At 45.0% G+C, this 15,941-nt stretch overlaps 1 protein-coding gene across 2 annotated transcripts in view; it reads right to left on the bottom strand.

The window, feature by feature from the left end:
- Positions 1-5,916: 5,916 nt before the first annotated feature.
- The window catches only part of KIF3B (kinesin family member 3B), a 25,085-nt gene continuing 15,060 nt past the window's right edge, over positions 5,917-15,941 (bottom strand). Inside the window, exons 5-8 of one of the 2 annotated variants that reach the window (XM_008049440.1) lie at positions 14,599-14,712; positions 13,836-13,941; positions 10,200-10,378; positions 5,917-9,429 (exon numbers count right to left, since the gene is read on the bottom strand). In XM_008049440.1, the coding sequence (XP_008047631.1) occupies positions 9,336-9,429; positions 10,200-10,378; positions 13,836-13,941; positions 14,599-14,712 (493 nt within the window). In that variant the 3' untranslated portion in view covers positions 5,917-9,335. The remainder of the gene's footprint in view (positions 9,430-10,199; positions 10,379-13,835; positions 13,942-14,598; positions 14,713-15,941) is intronic. The other variant, XM_021708243.1, reaches the window with a different exon arrangement.

A 15,941-nucleotide genomic window follows, 5' to 3' on the forward strand; every position in this document is an offset into this window, starting at 1 on the left:
CCTAACGATGCATTTCTCAGAAGGTCTCCCCCTTGGTAATTGATGCGTGATTGTAAATCCCAATAAAGCTGCTGTTGCTTTTTGTTTTTTAAAAAGTGGAGTCACATGGAAGGAAGTGGCAGAGGTGGAATTTCAGTAAGCTTCAGATCAGAAACCCTGGAACCACCATCGCTTCTTCTTTTTCTCTGCCCTCTCACACCTGATCTGATGATCAGCAAACAAGAGGAATCAAAGGCACATTCCCACTCCCCTGCCCTCACTGCCTGGTTCAAGCTGCCCTGGCTCATCTGAGTGGCTGTACCCTCCGCGGCAGCATCCTCACTCCCCTTGTTGCTAGGCGGTCTCTACAGGGCAGCCGGAGAACATTACCGTCAGATCATGTCCCTCTTTTGCTCAGGAGTATCCAATGGCCCCAAATGAAACTGGCCTACAGTGCAGACTTGGCCCATGCCCACCTTCACAACACTGCCCACTAGGCACTCTGTGCTGCCCCCACACACGCCCAGCTGCACTGTGCCTGCTTTTCCCTGGAATACTCTGCCTCCAGGTACCAGATGCTCACACACCTTGTTCCCTAGCCTCCCTCAGCATCCTGCTCAAATGGACATCATACTGCTCCGGAGATGCCTTCCTAGCCTCCCACTCAAGCCTCCTACCACCACCCTCAGCTTGCTACTCTGGATGCAGGCCTGCCTTGCATGCCTTCAGAGCACTTCCAGCCCTCTGCTAACAAGGCACATGCATCTTCTGTAACCATCTGTCTCCACCACTAAAATGCAACATCCCTTAGGCATCCCTAGGACATAAAATAATTCCCAGGTCTCAGTAGATGCTCAAAAAATGAATAAATGAGCCGGGTTCGGTGGCTCAGCCTGTAATCCCACGCTTTGGGAGGCTGAGGTGAGTGGATTGCCTGAGCTCGCGGGTTCAAGACCCGCCTGGGGAACTTGGCGAGACCTCATCTCTACAATAAATAAATAAAAAAAAATTAGCCGGGTATGGTAGCACACGCCTGTAGTTCCAGCTACTTGAAAGGCTGAGGCACAAGGATCACCAGAGCCCAGCAGGTCGAGGCTGCGGTGGCTGGAGCGGCCACTGCACTGCAGTCTAGGCGACAGAGTGAGACTCCAACTCAAAAAAAAATGAATAAATGAATCTGATGACAAAGCCCTGGCTCCTCACTGTCCCTGGAATAATCAAGCAAACAGGCTGATCACCGCATTTAACATGTACCTTGCCAAAATCAGTGACCCCTCTCTGTGCCATATCTATGCCACAGCCCACCTTGAACAGCCATAATATCCTACCAGACTAGAAGCTCCAGAAGGGCAGGGTCCACGGCTTGTAGCCAGTCCATGACACAGCATCTTGAACAGCAATGTGAATCTCTTGTTGACTGAATAGGAAGATGATTTCAACACCACTGGCAGAAGTTTAACTTCTCTGTTCCCAAGTGCAGCAAAAGGGCCCACCTTCCAGCCCACAGTCCTGAAAAATGCCTTGGCCCCTTTTCTAGGGGACTGAGATCTTGGAGTCAAGTTCAAGTATTCCTTGGAGTTCTTTGGGTAGTAAGGTGTGCCAGGGAAAGCTCCAGGCAGAATGGAATTTCTGGACAACAAGGACCAGAAAGCTGTGTGAACAGCAGGCAAACTTAAAGCAGGCACTTAATGAAATTGCTTTCTGTTCTCTCAAAGAGAAATAATAGCCCGCCAGGCTGGCTTCAGGAGAAAATGCTGAGGTGTAAACAGGGCCATGCTTCACCCCCCCCATCCTCACCAACACATGCAAGCCTCAAGGACTCTCCTCCACCTACAGGACGAGTCACAGGGCAAGACCCTTGCCAGCCCTGTTCTCCATCTCCATCACTCCAGGCCTCTCAGGCTCCACAGTCACCAGAACCTCCCCACGCGCTGCGTCACGTGTCCCCTTGTCTGGCACACCCTTCTCTCTTTCCCAAGTGGTGGAAGCCAACTAACTCCTCCTTCGTTGCCTCCTGCCTGTGCAAGCCGTCCTCTCCCTCTCCTGTCATCCCAGCTCCTTTCTCTGACAACACTGTGGTCTGAGCTATTTCAGCACATATGCAGTCATCTAACGCATCTGTCAAGCCTAGGGAAGAACATGCCCTCAGGGAACTTACTGTCTAGTGGGGAAGACCAAAGCCAAGAAATACATCCTGGCAAACTGGAAAGAGCTAAGGAGGCAAGGTACCACACTGCCAGGTAAAGATGGGGGAAAGCCAAAATGGGTGGCCAGGAAGGCTTCCCTGAGGAAGCCACGTTCAACTAGTTCCTGATGGATGAGTTAGAGTCAGTCAAGCAAAGAATAGGAGAACAACTTTCCAGGCAGAGGGCACAGGATGTGTGCAGGTGGGAAGGTGGCATGCATGAAAGCACTTGGCATAATGCAGGAACCAAATGGAGGCCGGTATGACCGCAGCTTTGGTGGGCCAGGAGGGTGGGGCAAGGAGAGGAAGTGGGCCTTCCCACGGCACCAAGCTGTCCCTTTGTGTTCCTGGCTCCTCTCTCCTCAGAAGTGCCATGATACATCTCACTCCTCTTCCTATGACCAGTGCAGAGCAAGACACTTGATGCACAGCAGGTGATCAACCAGACCTGTGGGGCTGTGCTGCCCCAGAGGTGTGGGAACCACCGTCCCCAACAGCAAATCCCAAGCTAGTTCGCCTAACAGAAGCACCTGGGACAGTTAAACACAAGATTAGTGACAGAAACTGAGGATGAAACAAGAGTAGCTGATAGAGCTACAGTTACATCCTTGACAAATGCCACTACAACACAGTTGGCAGATGTGACTACCACTGGTTCCTGGAGACCAGATTCTCAGGGTAAACTTCAATCAGATGGCAACTCCAGTATAAGCCGGCCAGCCAAAATCATGAGCCTCAAGACTTAACATACCAGTTTGAAATTCACAATACAGTTTCTCATATTTAGGAGCTCTTGATTTTAAAAAAAGAGTCCAGGAGATGAAAACACAACTGAGTTGGTGGGAGTTTCCAAGTTGCCCAGGTGCCCTGTCCTGTTTACCCCTGAAGAATTAGCTCCTGGCCCAACCCAGAATTCCATCATTTCCAAGAACACACTCACAATTCTTCAAATCACACTTTGAACTTTTGCCTACTAGGTAAGGGATTCCGAACCATTCTTGTAATTATTTAGGCTAAACCAAGCTATGGTTTTTGGATACTTTGTAGAAGTGGGGATAAAAGGCATTACATATAGTTTGAAAACATCTTATGAAGAAACACAATTATAAAGGTTGCCAAAGTCACACCGGCTATTGTCCTCTTTGTGCTCTTTAAGTTTCTGGGTCGTGTGCAGTGGTTCATGCCTGCAATCCCAGTATTTTGAGAGGCTGAGGCAGGCAGATTGTCTGAGCCCAGGAGTTCAAGACCAGCCTGGACAGCATAGTGAAGCCTTGTCTCTACAAAAGTAAAAATTAAAAAATTAGCTGGGGACAGGCATGGTGGCTCACACCTATAATCCCTGCACTTTGGGAGGCTGAGGTGAGTGAGTGGATTGCCTGAGCCTGTGGGTTTGAGACCAGCCCGGGCAACTTGGTGAGACCTCATCTCTACAATAAATACAAAAACTAGCCGAGCATGGTAGTACATGTCTGTAGTTCCAGCTACTTGGAAGGCTGAGGTGGAAGGATCGCTGGAGCCCAGCAGGTCAACGCTGGAGTGACTGTGAGCGTGCCACTGTACTCTGGCCTGGGCGACGGAGTGAACCTTCAACTCAAAAAAATAAAAAATAAAAATAAATAAGGCTGGGTATGGTGGCTCATGCCTATAATCCCAGCATTTTGGGAGGCCGAGGTGAAAGGATTACCTGAGCCCATGGGTTCTTGACCAGCCTGGGCAACTTGGTGAGACCTCATCTCTACAATAAATCAAAAAATTAGTTGAGCATGGTGGTGCATGCCTGCAGTCCCAGCTACTTGGAAGGCTGAGGTGGAAGGATCACCTAAGCCCAGTAGGCTGAGTCTGCGGTGGCCACTGCACTCCAGTCTGGATGACAGAGTGAGGCTCCAACTCAAAAAATAACATAACGTAACATAAATAAAATAGATTTCCTATGGGTATTTTTACAATCCTAAACTATAATCTTCCTACAGTAGTTCTCCATGCTTCCCTCTAGCGAGGGTAAGAAGGGACTGCAGATACTCTCTCGTAAAATTCTACTTGTCCTTCAAGGCCTTCAAATTAGATGCTTCCTCCATCTCCTCACCAGTGCCCTTCCCTTCTCTCTCACCCCACTAACTCCTGCAGTCTAGATAATTATTGTCAATGCCATTTCCTCCAAAGCCGTTTCCTTCTCTACCCATTCCTGCTAAATTGGTCCTGCACTCTTCTAACATTTCACAGCATTTTGTCACAATCCACAATTACATATCCATGTGCATTTGGCTAGCATTTACCCCTCCTCCCTCCTCACTGAAGTGCAAGCTCCACGTGGGCAGGAACCATGTTAGTGTTACATCCATATATATCTAGTGCCTAAACGGTTTGGCACATAGTAGTGCTCAATGTATACCATACTAAATGATTAGTGGCTTTTCTTTAGGATCTTCTGAGGATGGTAAGCCCAATTCTGGCTTCTAGTTTCTCAAGATACAAATTGTTCATGGTATCTTCTAAACACAGGGCCTTCTTACAGTAATCGTCATATTTTTTCATGTCTGTTCTAGTCCCCATACTGTGCTACAGCTTTAAATGTATTGCTGATGTTCACAGTGGCCCTGCAAGGTGGGGATAATCACACCATTTTATAAACAAGGACTTCAAGCTTCAGACAGGAGAGTTATGTTCCTCATAGTCACATAGCTAGTAAGTGGTAGCAATACCAGAATTCAAACCCAGTTTCAGTTCTACTTCTCAACTGGGGTACACAAACCCTCAAGGGTTCATTACAGCATGAGAAACTACAAGACAACGTGTGGCCCATATTTGGTGTTTTTTTCCTGGTGGTAAACAACATAAAATCTTTTTGTGTTAAAAAAAAACAGACATATTTGGGCCAGGCACAGTGGCTCACACCCGTAATTTCAGCACTTTGGGAGGCCAAGGCGGGAGGGTCACTTGAGCCCAGGAGTTTGAGACCATCCTGGGGAACATAGTAGCAAGACTTTGTCTCTACAAAAAAATTTTTAAATTAGCCAAGTGTGGTGGTGCACAGCTATAGTCCCAGCATTCAGGAGGCTGAGTCAGGAGGATTGCTTTAGCTTAAGGCTACAGTGAGCTATGATTGCACCACTGCACTCCAGCCTAGGTGACAGAGTGAGACCTTGTCTTAAAAAAAAAAAAAAAGTATTATTTATTTATTTTTGACTCAGAGTTTCACTCTGTCTCCTAGGCTGGAGTGCAGTGGCCATGAGCATGATCCTTCCATCTCAGCCTTTCAAGTAGCTGGAAACACAGACACGTGCTACCACGCCTGGCTAATTTTTTGATTTATTGTAGAGATAAGGTCTTGCCAAGTTGCCCAGGCTGGTCTCGAACCTGTGGGCTCAGGAAATCCTCTCACCTCAGCCTCCCAAAGTGCTGGAATTATAGGCGTGAGCCACCACACCCAGTAAGTATAATATATAATAATAAATTTAAATAACAAAATTTTAATAAATTAAAAAATAACCCAAAAGTTAAAATAAATTTCATGCCCATTGCCCAGGCTTATCTCAGAAATCTCAATGGAAAAAACACAAAAAGTGTTTATCTGTCACTCTGTCTTTCTTCATTTTATATCCCTTTTCTTTGCTGCTATATTTTTAAATGCCAGCATTTCAATTCCATTTTTGTTTTTCACTCCCACCCAATTAACATGTTTAATGAAAATGGCAGTGTGTCAGCCACAGGCATGTCATTTTCAAAAGCATTCATTAGTCATTTATGAGGACACCTTTTTGTAGGTACAATAAATCTGATTGATTTTTATTACACATCTTAGTTTAGAATCACTTTTACATTCCTAGACAAAGAGATGATACAAATAAATATCAACTGTAAAACTCAGAGCCCCAAGTATTGGCATATTCTTTGTCTAAAGGTAGCCAAAGAGAAGGTCAAGATCAATAGTAACTCCAGGGAACCATCAAGCCCACTACCCCAGGATCACTCCTTTCACAAATAACCTCAAAAGCATTTCATTACAGAAATGAGGGTAGGCAGAAAGGTGACAGATTTCCAAATAGTACAAGACAAAGTCTTGCGTGATAGACAATAGCCAGGCCCAGTGTTCTTATCCAGTTCCCTCTGAGCATTTTTAGTATGGCTTTTAGAGTACATGAAGAGCCCCATTTAGTCCACTGCTGGGGTTCAGACGGTCCAGGTGTTGTTCGCAGATGCCTCAACCTTAAGTGAGAGATGCGAAGCAGGACTGATATTCCACGTTAACAGGGAATCGACACTTCTCAGGAACTTGGCAATGATTCTACATTCAGTGAGGGAGGCCTTCCAAGAGTCAGAAAGGAAAGCAGAAAGTGGCCCATGCAGAAGCTGCAGAGCTCTCTGGCGCCCTTGGTCATGGAGGTGTGGGTGAAGCAATTCAAGCAGCATGCAGGTGTTAGATGGGGACAATCCAACATTGGGTCAGAATCTTAAGAAAGTGCTTCATGCCTATGATTGGTAGCCTTGGGTTCTGAATCCAGGGGTCTGAGAGACACGTAACTTTAAAATATGAAGTCAGATACATTCTATGATCCGAGCAAAAAGGGGTCTGATGAGGGTTGCACACAGTCTCAACTCCTTCTCCCACTGGTTATCTTAGATACTGTAAGACTTTCAGATTTCACTGGCTGCTGCTGGCATTGAGGTCCTTAAATGGCTCAGAATATTTTAGACATGACTATAGACATGAAAACCTGGTCCCTCAGTGGGTTCTGTGGGTCTTCTATATATTTCACTCAACTCAGAACCCAATGCAGCAGCTTTCTCATGGCAGCAAGACATTCTACCATCTGTTCTATCCAAACATTTATCAGATCCATTTTGAGAGAAGAAAAGCACCAGAGACTGCTTGGAAAAGGACAGCTTCATCTCCAAGTGCGTGCTCTTTTTTTTTTTTTAAGTGAGAAAGCAGGACTTATTGAGAGGATAGAAAAGCTCCCACTGTGGAAGGGGACCCGAAGGGGCTGCCCCCAAGTGAGTGCTCTTTTGCTTGGTTTCCACAGGCCACTACATGAACACATGAGTACAAGGCATGCCTGTCAATTTGTCTTTCTTCTTTTGCCTTCTTAGAAAGTTCTATGTGCCACTTAACCACCCCAATCAGAAAAGCACCTCAAGATATCAGTATTAAGGTATAGTGTTATCTGCAATTTTCAGTTTTCAGATTTGCTGCATGAATATTTTCAGCCTATGGAATTTAGACCAGCCTTGGAGATGTGGTGTGGGATATACATGTAACCAGCAGATAACCACCTGAGGTTATCAGCCTCATTGTTTGGATCCTATTCAAACAGACAAATGCTTAGTAAATGCGAAAAATGCAGGGAAGAGCCAGAGAGAAGATGAGGGTAGGCTTCATTGTGCTCTGGGAACTGCTGAAAAAGGCCTGGGTTCAGAAAGAATGGTCACTAAAAAGGAAATGAGCTGCTGGACAACAGACCTCCGTTCTGCAGAATGCTAAGACATTGCACTTGGTACCTTCTCTTTCCCAAGGGTTCTGAGCCAGAAGTGTGCCCTGGGAACTGAGCAGCTGAGTTAACACATAACTCGAAGCCCACCCGAGTCGCCACCTTTCTGAGGTACCGTGCCAGCAAGGTACACCAGTGTGGCAGACCTGGGGACTCACATTGTCCCCCCAGGCTTGGCTCATGGACTCAGACACCCATATGGGAGTGCGTCTGCCTAGATTAGTCATTCAATGGGCTTTTAACACAGACAAAAGGCAAAAACTGCACGTTCGTGAATTTCAAAACTGGGCGAGTTCTTGGTCTCTCTCTCTTACAGACACACATGGACACACTCACAGAACACAGGTACCACTGTGCTCTCACACCCACACATACTTATGAGCTTCTCTTAAGAGGAAAATGAATAACATCCACCTAATGACCAACAAAAAACGAAGCTCTGAATCTCAATAATACAAGGAACTAAAACTTACAAACCAAACTCGTGTATGTAAACAGGAATTCCGAACTCTCCTCAGAGCCTGTTCAATCACGCAACTCCTCACCAGCGTCTCAGGTTCCGCCTGGAGGAAGCCACAGTTCCAGGATTTGGTGCGTTCTCTGCTGAAGGCAGGAGGATTCCTTCACTTCCATCTGCTGTGTCTCACCGTTTCACTGCCCTGACTCACACATCTCCGTCTCTGCATCTGTCTGCTACTCTTCTGCTCTCCATGTCAATATGGAACAAAATGGGAAACTCAAAGGCGCCATTGTGTGTCTCTTTCCCTCAACTCCAGTCCCACCAGAGAAGGCTGAGCCAGACTCCTTTCTCCCACAAAGCAAGCCCACGGCAGGGCATGCTCTGGAGGCAGAGGACGGGCCTGTGCAGAGTATGCACGCATGCAAAAGACGGAGAGAAATGAAGAGTAAAGTGACACGGTGAATGGACATGGCACTGGCCTCCAGATTTAGGTCTTTAACAGGATGGCCACGGTTTTGAGGTTTTAAAGAAGCTGCTTCCCTAAACGCTCCAAAGAGGCAACAGGAATGTTACTTCTATTGCTTCCAACATTGACTCCCTCAGAAGCAGAAACTGGGAGAGAGTTCCTCACTGAGTAGCTCCCAAAGGCAGATCCACTTCTCATGGTGGGACACAGAGGTAAGATCACTGATGGTGCCTACCTGGGTTTGGATCCAAATGAGACTTCTCATTTCTGCCTACAAGAACAGGCACCTACCCAAGTTCTGGGATATTTATGTTTCAACCTCACTGTCATTTTATCCCGAGGCTCCAAAAGATGTTTTCCTGCTAAGGTGACTTCTGATTCTTCCGTACTGTTCAACAGAAAGGGAGCCCAGCATGAAGAACAGGCTAGAAAAGGAGAGGGGAGAGGAAGGGAGGGCAGGGGAACAGGAGGAGAAGCAAGGTCACTGGTCATTCTCTTGCTTTCCACTTGGACTAGCGCACTTTACCTTACCCATACATTGCTGAGATGCTAATTAAAAGGCGTTTCCCAGAGGGGCGGAATGCCATACTGGGACCAGCACATTCGACCAGATTCAGGTGGTGAATCTGCAAAGAGGCCATGGCTTCTCCTCAGTGGAACAGTTCTGAGTCTGGGCTCAAGTCCCCTCTGCAGTCTTTTGCTCATCTCTTCTCTTGGAAGGCAGATGCTGTTCACGCCCTGGGAGAGGAGGATCTTGCTTTACTTTGGAACCAGCCCCCGAGACTGGGGATAAAGCTGAGATGCAGGAGTTCCTGAGGAAGAGGAGGATCCTGACTTCCTTCCACTCTTAGGCCTGCAAAAGTCAAACACATGCTTACATTATATGTCCCCATTTCTGTCCCTGACACATTAGGTATCACTGCCTATCTTCAAGGGCCTGAAAACCAGGATACCTATAATTGTAAAACTACTACAGTGGCATAGTCTGACCCTTGGGCATAACCAACATGGCCTCCAACAGAGATGTGAAGCCTGAGGGAAGGGACTCAAATGCTCAGCAGTTGCTCTTCCATTAAGAACATCTTCTCCAAATTGATTTTAAAATATTACGTTTACAGGTAGAGTTTCTTCCATTTTTGGTTTTCCACCCAGCTATTTTCCTAAAGCGCCTAATCTAGCATTCAGTAAGAGAATTTCTACTTTTGTACCAAATGAGTAAGGTAAACTTAGCATGGAGGTCCAGAGTCTGGGTTGTGAATTTAGATAGACCCAGGTTTGAACTCTGACTCTGCCACTTACTTGCTAGGTTACTTTTCAGGAAATCATTAAAAGAATTCTTGTAAAGCACTTAGAACTACCTGATACCTGCTGGGCACTGAAGAAATAATCCCTACTGCACTAGAACACATGCTCCTAATAGGTAGGGATTGGGTGCATTTGGCATTGTGGTATTCAGTATACCTGGCATAGTGTCTCAACCACAAATATTTGCAAAATAATAAGTAAACATAGGAGTAATATGGCAACATTTTTCAGTGTATTCTATAAAGTGTTCCATGATAAACAAGTACTCTTGTCACCCTCGACCTTGGTTTGTCCTTGCTCAAACACGAGACCACTCACCTGGCCTTGGACTTCTTATTTGCAGTGCTTTCAAAAGTTGATGCATCCACCTGTATCTCATCTTCATCCTGCAGAGCCGCATCCAATGCAGCCTGGACCTTGGGGGCAATGGTTGGGCCCTCGTAGTCCCTGGTGGTCCGGCTGGGCATGTCCAGCTCTAATAGCACAATGTTTTCTGCCTGAAGAAGCATAGCCATCACCAGAGAGGTTGGCCTCCAATTAGACACAGAGAACATAAGCAATCTAGGCCCCTCCAAGAAGAGAACTGCAAATCGCCTGCTACTCAGGGCCTACAAGAGAGAGTCTACCTAGAGGAAGTGATGTCATTTTACGATTTTTTTTCCTGTTGGGATTACAGATGATTTTTACTTTCTTCTCTATGCCTTTCTGTATTCTCCTTTTCTTTTCTTTTCTTTCTTTCTTTTTTTTTTTGTTTTTTTTTTTTTGAGTTGGAGTTGGAGTCTCACTCTGTCGCCCAGAATGGAGTGCAGTGGCCGCTCCTGGCCACCGCAGCCTCGACCTGCTGGGCTCCGGCGATCCTTCCGCCTCAGCCTTCCAAGTAGCTGGAACTACAGGCGCGCACTACCACGCCTGGCTATCTTTATTTTTTTTAAACAATGAATATGTTTTATAACTGAAGGAAAATAACTGGGGAAAATTTCTAATTAAATTCATTTATTACAGGCAATTCGAAAATATAAAGAAGTATAAAGAAAAAGATGATGATTACCAATCATCTCACCACACGCAGCAACTCTGATGCCTTTTTCAGCTGCAGAGGATAGGAAGCCATATGATGTTGTGCATGGCAGCGAAGGTATTGGTATCTGCATTTTTAAAAACCCCATCAGGCCTTGCCTAATAACTGGCCTTTGTTGACTTCCTCACTTGCTGTCCTGTGGTGAGCCTTTCCTAGCTCTACAAGTATGTAGAGACAGCATCCACAATTACACATGCCACCTTCTCTTCCAACTCCTCCCAGTCCGTGGATTCCAGCACCAGGACTCCGGGGGGGCAGGAGGTCACTGCAGGGAGAAGGAATGGCTTCAACGGTCATTTTTAGGTACTGAGATGGTGCATAAAATTGCTCCAGGAGGAGTAAGTCCACTGCTAAAAGCATTTGAGAGTTACTGCTTTAAATTCTACGTTTGGATCAGGTTAGCCCCCTAGAAACTCACATATTTGATTTGTGGGCTTCAAAATGTCATTTTTGGGCCAAGCTTGGCGGCTCAGCCTGTAATCCCAGCACTTTGGGAGGCTGAGGCGAGTGGATTGCCTGAGCCCGTGGGTTCGAGACCCACCCGGGAAACTTGGCAAGACCTCATCTCTACAATAAATAAAAAATTAGCCGTGCATTGTAGCATGCGCCTGTAGTTCTGCTACTTGGAAGGCTGAGGTGGAAGGATCGCCGGAGCCCTGCAGGTCGAGGCTGCGGTGGCCGGGAGCAGCCACTGCCCTCCAGTCTGGGGGACAGAGTGAGACTCCAACTCAAAAATAAATAAATAAATAAATAAATAATAAATAAATAAATAAATAAATAAATAAAAATAAGTAAATAAATAAAATGTCATTTTGGGCTTAAGATATGAAATAACTGGCAAGATACACACCATTAGTAACTGCTAGAAAAATGCTTCTGAGGATTCTGTCTGACACATACTCACCTTCCACTATTTAAAACTTCATGGGACAACCCCTTCAGGCCCCCTCCCACTGTGGGAGCTTTTCTGTCCTCTCAATAAATCCTGCTATCTCAAAATAAAATAGTAAATAAATAAATAAAATAAAACTTAACCTAATAAATTGTTTTAGCTTTAGCTTTCTTTATTTTAAATAACTAGGGCTAGGAAGAAGAGCACCTGATGAGCTAACTAATCCTAATTTTCTGTTTGGCTCTGGCTGCCAGGGGAGACTCAAAAAATTTTAAAGATTTTAGGTGAGGCCAGGCATGGTGGCTCATGCCAGCACTTTGGGAGGTGGAGGCAAGAGGACTGCCTGAGTCCAGGGGCTTGAGACCAGCCTAGGCAACTTGGTAATACCTTCTCTCTACAATAAATAAAAAAATTAGTCAGGCATAATAGTATGTGACTATAGTTTCAGCTACCTGGAAGGCTGAGGAAGCAGGATCACCTAAGTCCAGCACATGGAGGCTGAGATAGCTGTGGGTGATAGAGTGAGACTCTTACTTAAAAAAAAAAAAAAAGAAAGAAAAAGAAAAAGTAAAAGATTTTAAGTGAGGCCAGGCATAGTGGCTCATGCCTGCAATCTTAGCAATTTGGGAAGCCAAGGTGGGCAGATTGTTTGAGCCCAGGAGTTCAAGACCAACCTGGGTAACATAGTGAAATCTTTTCTCTAGAGAAAAATAAATAAACGAATGGATGAATAAATTAGTTGGGGGTGACGGTGCACGCCCATAGTCCCAGCTATTTGGGATGTTGAGGTGGGAGGATCACCCGAGTCCAGGAGGTCAAGGCTGAGCCGTGATCATCGTGATCGTGCCACCACACTCCAGCATGAGCAACAGAGTGAGATCCCAACTCAAAAAAAAAAAAAAAAGACTTTAAGTGAAACATTTTCATTATAAAAAAAAACTACATAGGCTGGACTCAGTGGCTCAGTCTGTAATCCCAGGTCTTTGGGAGGCCAAGGTGAGAGGACTGCATGAGCCTGCAGGTTCGAGACCACCTGGGCAACTTGGTGAGACCTTATCTCTACAAAAAAAAAAAAAAAAATCAAAAATTAGCTGGGCATGGTAGTGTGTGCCTATAGTTCCGGCTACTTGGGAGAATCGACGGGAGCCCAGCAAGGTCAATGCTGGGGTGGCCGTGAATGTGCCACAGCACTCCAGTCTGAGCAACAGAGTGAGACTCCAACTCAGACTCATCATCATCATCATCATCATCATCACCCAGTTTCCCTAGTGATAGTCATAAAATACAGATAAGCAAAAAGAAGAGTATTTAAATTGAGTGCACTTCCACCAACCAGAGATAATCAGTTTCAGATTTTTTTATTCGTTATCTATACTTCCAATACAGACTGTTTTATAACTTACCAATACGTTGTGTCTCCCAGTTTACCTACTCACCAGTAACATGGCTGATTACATGGAGCAGCTGGGAGAGTTCAATTAGAGAAAGCAATCAAATGCCAAGTACAGTGCCTAGCACACAGCACGTACTTAGAAGCGCTCATAACATTTTTATTGTAAGAGATTTCAGACTCAATTATATGACTTTTAAGTGGTGACACAACTGACACACATTATGTAAGACGAAAGCGATAGAAGTTCTTTAGTCCAGGGCTGTCTTCAGTCACAAGACACCTGCATTCTCTCTTCCTACAGAGCCATGTTGAAGCTCAATCTTCATGTTTACTGGCCACTTCCCAAGTCCTGGCTTTCTAAACTTCATTCTATCTTACCTTTCATTGGTATGAGTTATTATTTTTTACTTGTCATTATACTTATTCTTTTTTATAATTGTTATTGTTATAAATATCTTTAAATGTTATTGTTACAAATAACTCTGAAAAAAGTCATCGTACAAACTCTGAGCAGAACAGTACCTAAGAGCTTACACAAATCTAAACTCTTCCAAAAGACAGAGGAAACAAACCGAAGAACAATCTTCTCACCCTGTATCTGGCCTCTGGACGGATCATCATGGACATCCTTGCATGTTGGCTCAATGGTCTCTTATATCCCACAGCTGAGACTGGCCGTTTCATCATCTGCTGATTCCTGGAAATGGACTGCAGTGTTAATGCCCTGCTGGAGTGTGCTCTATAGCCTCAGGATCAATCAAACACACAGAAGATTCTGAGTCAGAACAGAACCTGAAGCACATAATTCCCTGGACTGAGGGCGGACAGAAGTGGGACAAGAGTTGCCTATATTTTCTGCTTCAGATGTGAGCATCATGCATCTTTTAAGCCAGAAAGGATCTTAATCATGATCCAGCTCTTAGACCACAGACACAAAGCATAGCTGTCAGCACTCTGCACTCCTGCATCCTTGGCAGATGTCTCCCATCCTTCCAGCAGGACCCAGACTCAGACTGAGAACACTTCTCAATGCTGTGGGTCAGACTGAGATATGATTGACACCTCTCCCTTGTCCCTCTTTGGCCTAGCATACTGTACCTCACAGCTGGGGAAATGGAAACACAGGAACTTTGGAAAGGGTGTTAGTCCCCTGGTGACAACATCTCCCAATTCTTAACAACACATCACCAAACTCATACCTGGTGATCTATGGCAGCTACCAAGGCAGAAATGCAGATGGTTCTGAGTTTAAATGACTCAAGCTGTGTTTTCACCACACCCCTCTGGCCAAGCCCAGCTATCAACCTTCCTTCCCTCCTCCCCACCAGATCCTCTCAAATCAGTAGTGACTTACTCCAATCTGGTTATAGGATGCAATTTCCAATGGTCTTCCTCTTCATCAAAGAAGGATCTATTCATAATTTTACTTTTTTCTTCCAGAGGAATAAAGTTTTCTATAATAAGATGCCTGTAAGAGCACACATAACATGGGCAAAAACAGATATAGAATATATATGAAATGTTGACTATCTGGTCTTATGCAGAGTAATTAGGTAAAAGTCAAGGCACTCAGTAAATATTTGCTGAGCAGGTACTCTTGGCCTAACATCATACAATGAGCTGGGATACAGACATGAATGACACTGGATTCTTCTCGCGACAAAGAGGTAATAGTGCAGCACTTTTAGGTACAACAGGTGCTGACAGTGGCTGTCCAAGAAATACTGAGAGGTCACTTCTGCCTGGGAAGGAGCAGCATGAGGATGTGAACAGGATGAAGAGGGAAACAATGCCTTGGCTATGCTGGAGTGAACATTTACAACCTGAAGTATCATTTACAGGGCCACTGGTACTGCTAACCAAGGCCATTAACTTCCAAAATAATGAAAACAGATCAGAAAAAAAACTGCCTTCCTCCAGTCCCATGGCTTGTTGTCCAAGCTGGGAAACTTTCCCTAATAGACCAAGACAAAGAACAAGACTGAATGGATTTCAGTCCCTGAGAGCACTGAGAATGGAAAACTTTCCTAAGAAGAGTCTCTGCCTGACAAATACTCAGGCAACATGTCAAGCAAGGAAACTGGAGCCCACTGGGTTGCGTCTCTTCATGATGATACTATCTCCTGCCACATCTCTGCCTTCACCCTTCCAAAACCTCAGGACAGAACAATGCCAAAGGGGTGCTGACATGGGAGGGACAAACACAGAACAACAATCACCAAGGTGTAGGGTGCTGTGAGCAACACACAGGCTCATTGTTTATTCAAGAGATATAAGAAACAGACACAACAATGAAAAGAGGCTATATGGGAAATGAATATTTTGGGGAGATGAAATGTTCTTTGACATTTCAGAAATTATTTTTTATCACACATACTTGGGTTTCTTCTGATTACAAAGATTGTGTTTACTTATTAGAAAATGTAAAAACTATAATTACCCACTATTTAACTATCCAGAGACAATTATTATTAATATTTTGGCATCTTTTGTTCTAATCTTTAATTTAATTTAACAAAAAAAAATTTTTTTTTTTTTTTTTGAGTTGGAGTCTCACTCTATCGCCCAGACTGGAGTGCAGTGGCCGCTCCTGGCCACCACCACCTCTACCTGCTGGGCTCCAGTGATCTTTCCCCTCAGTCTTCCAAGTAGCTGGAACTACACTGCCATACGCTACCACGCCCCAGCTAATTTTTT

This window comes from Carlito syrichta, unplaced genomic scaffold, assembly GCF_000164805.1.
Source record: "Carlito syrichta isolate Samal-C Ts95f unplaced genomic scaffold, Tarsius_syrichta-2.0.1 Scaffold135610, whole genome shotgun sequence".
NCBI classification, from domain to species: domain Eukaryota; kingdom Metazoa; phylum Chordata; class Mammalia; order Primates; family Tarsiidae; genus Carlito; species Carlito syrichta.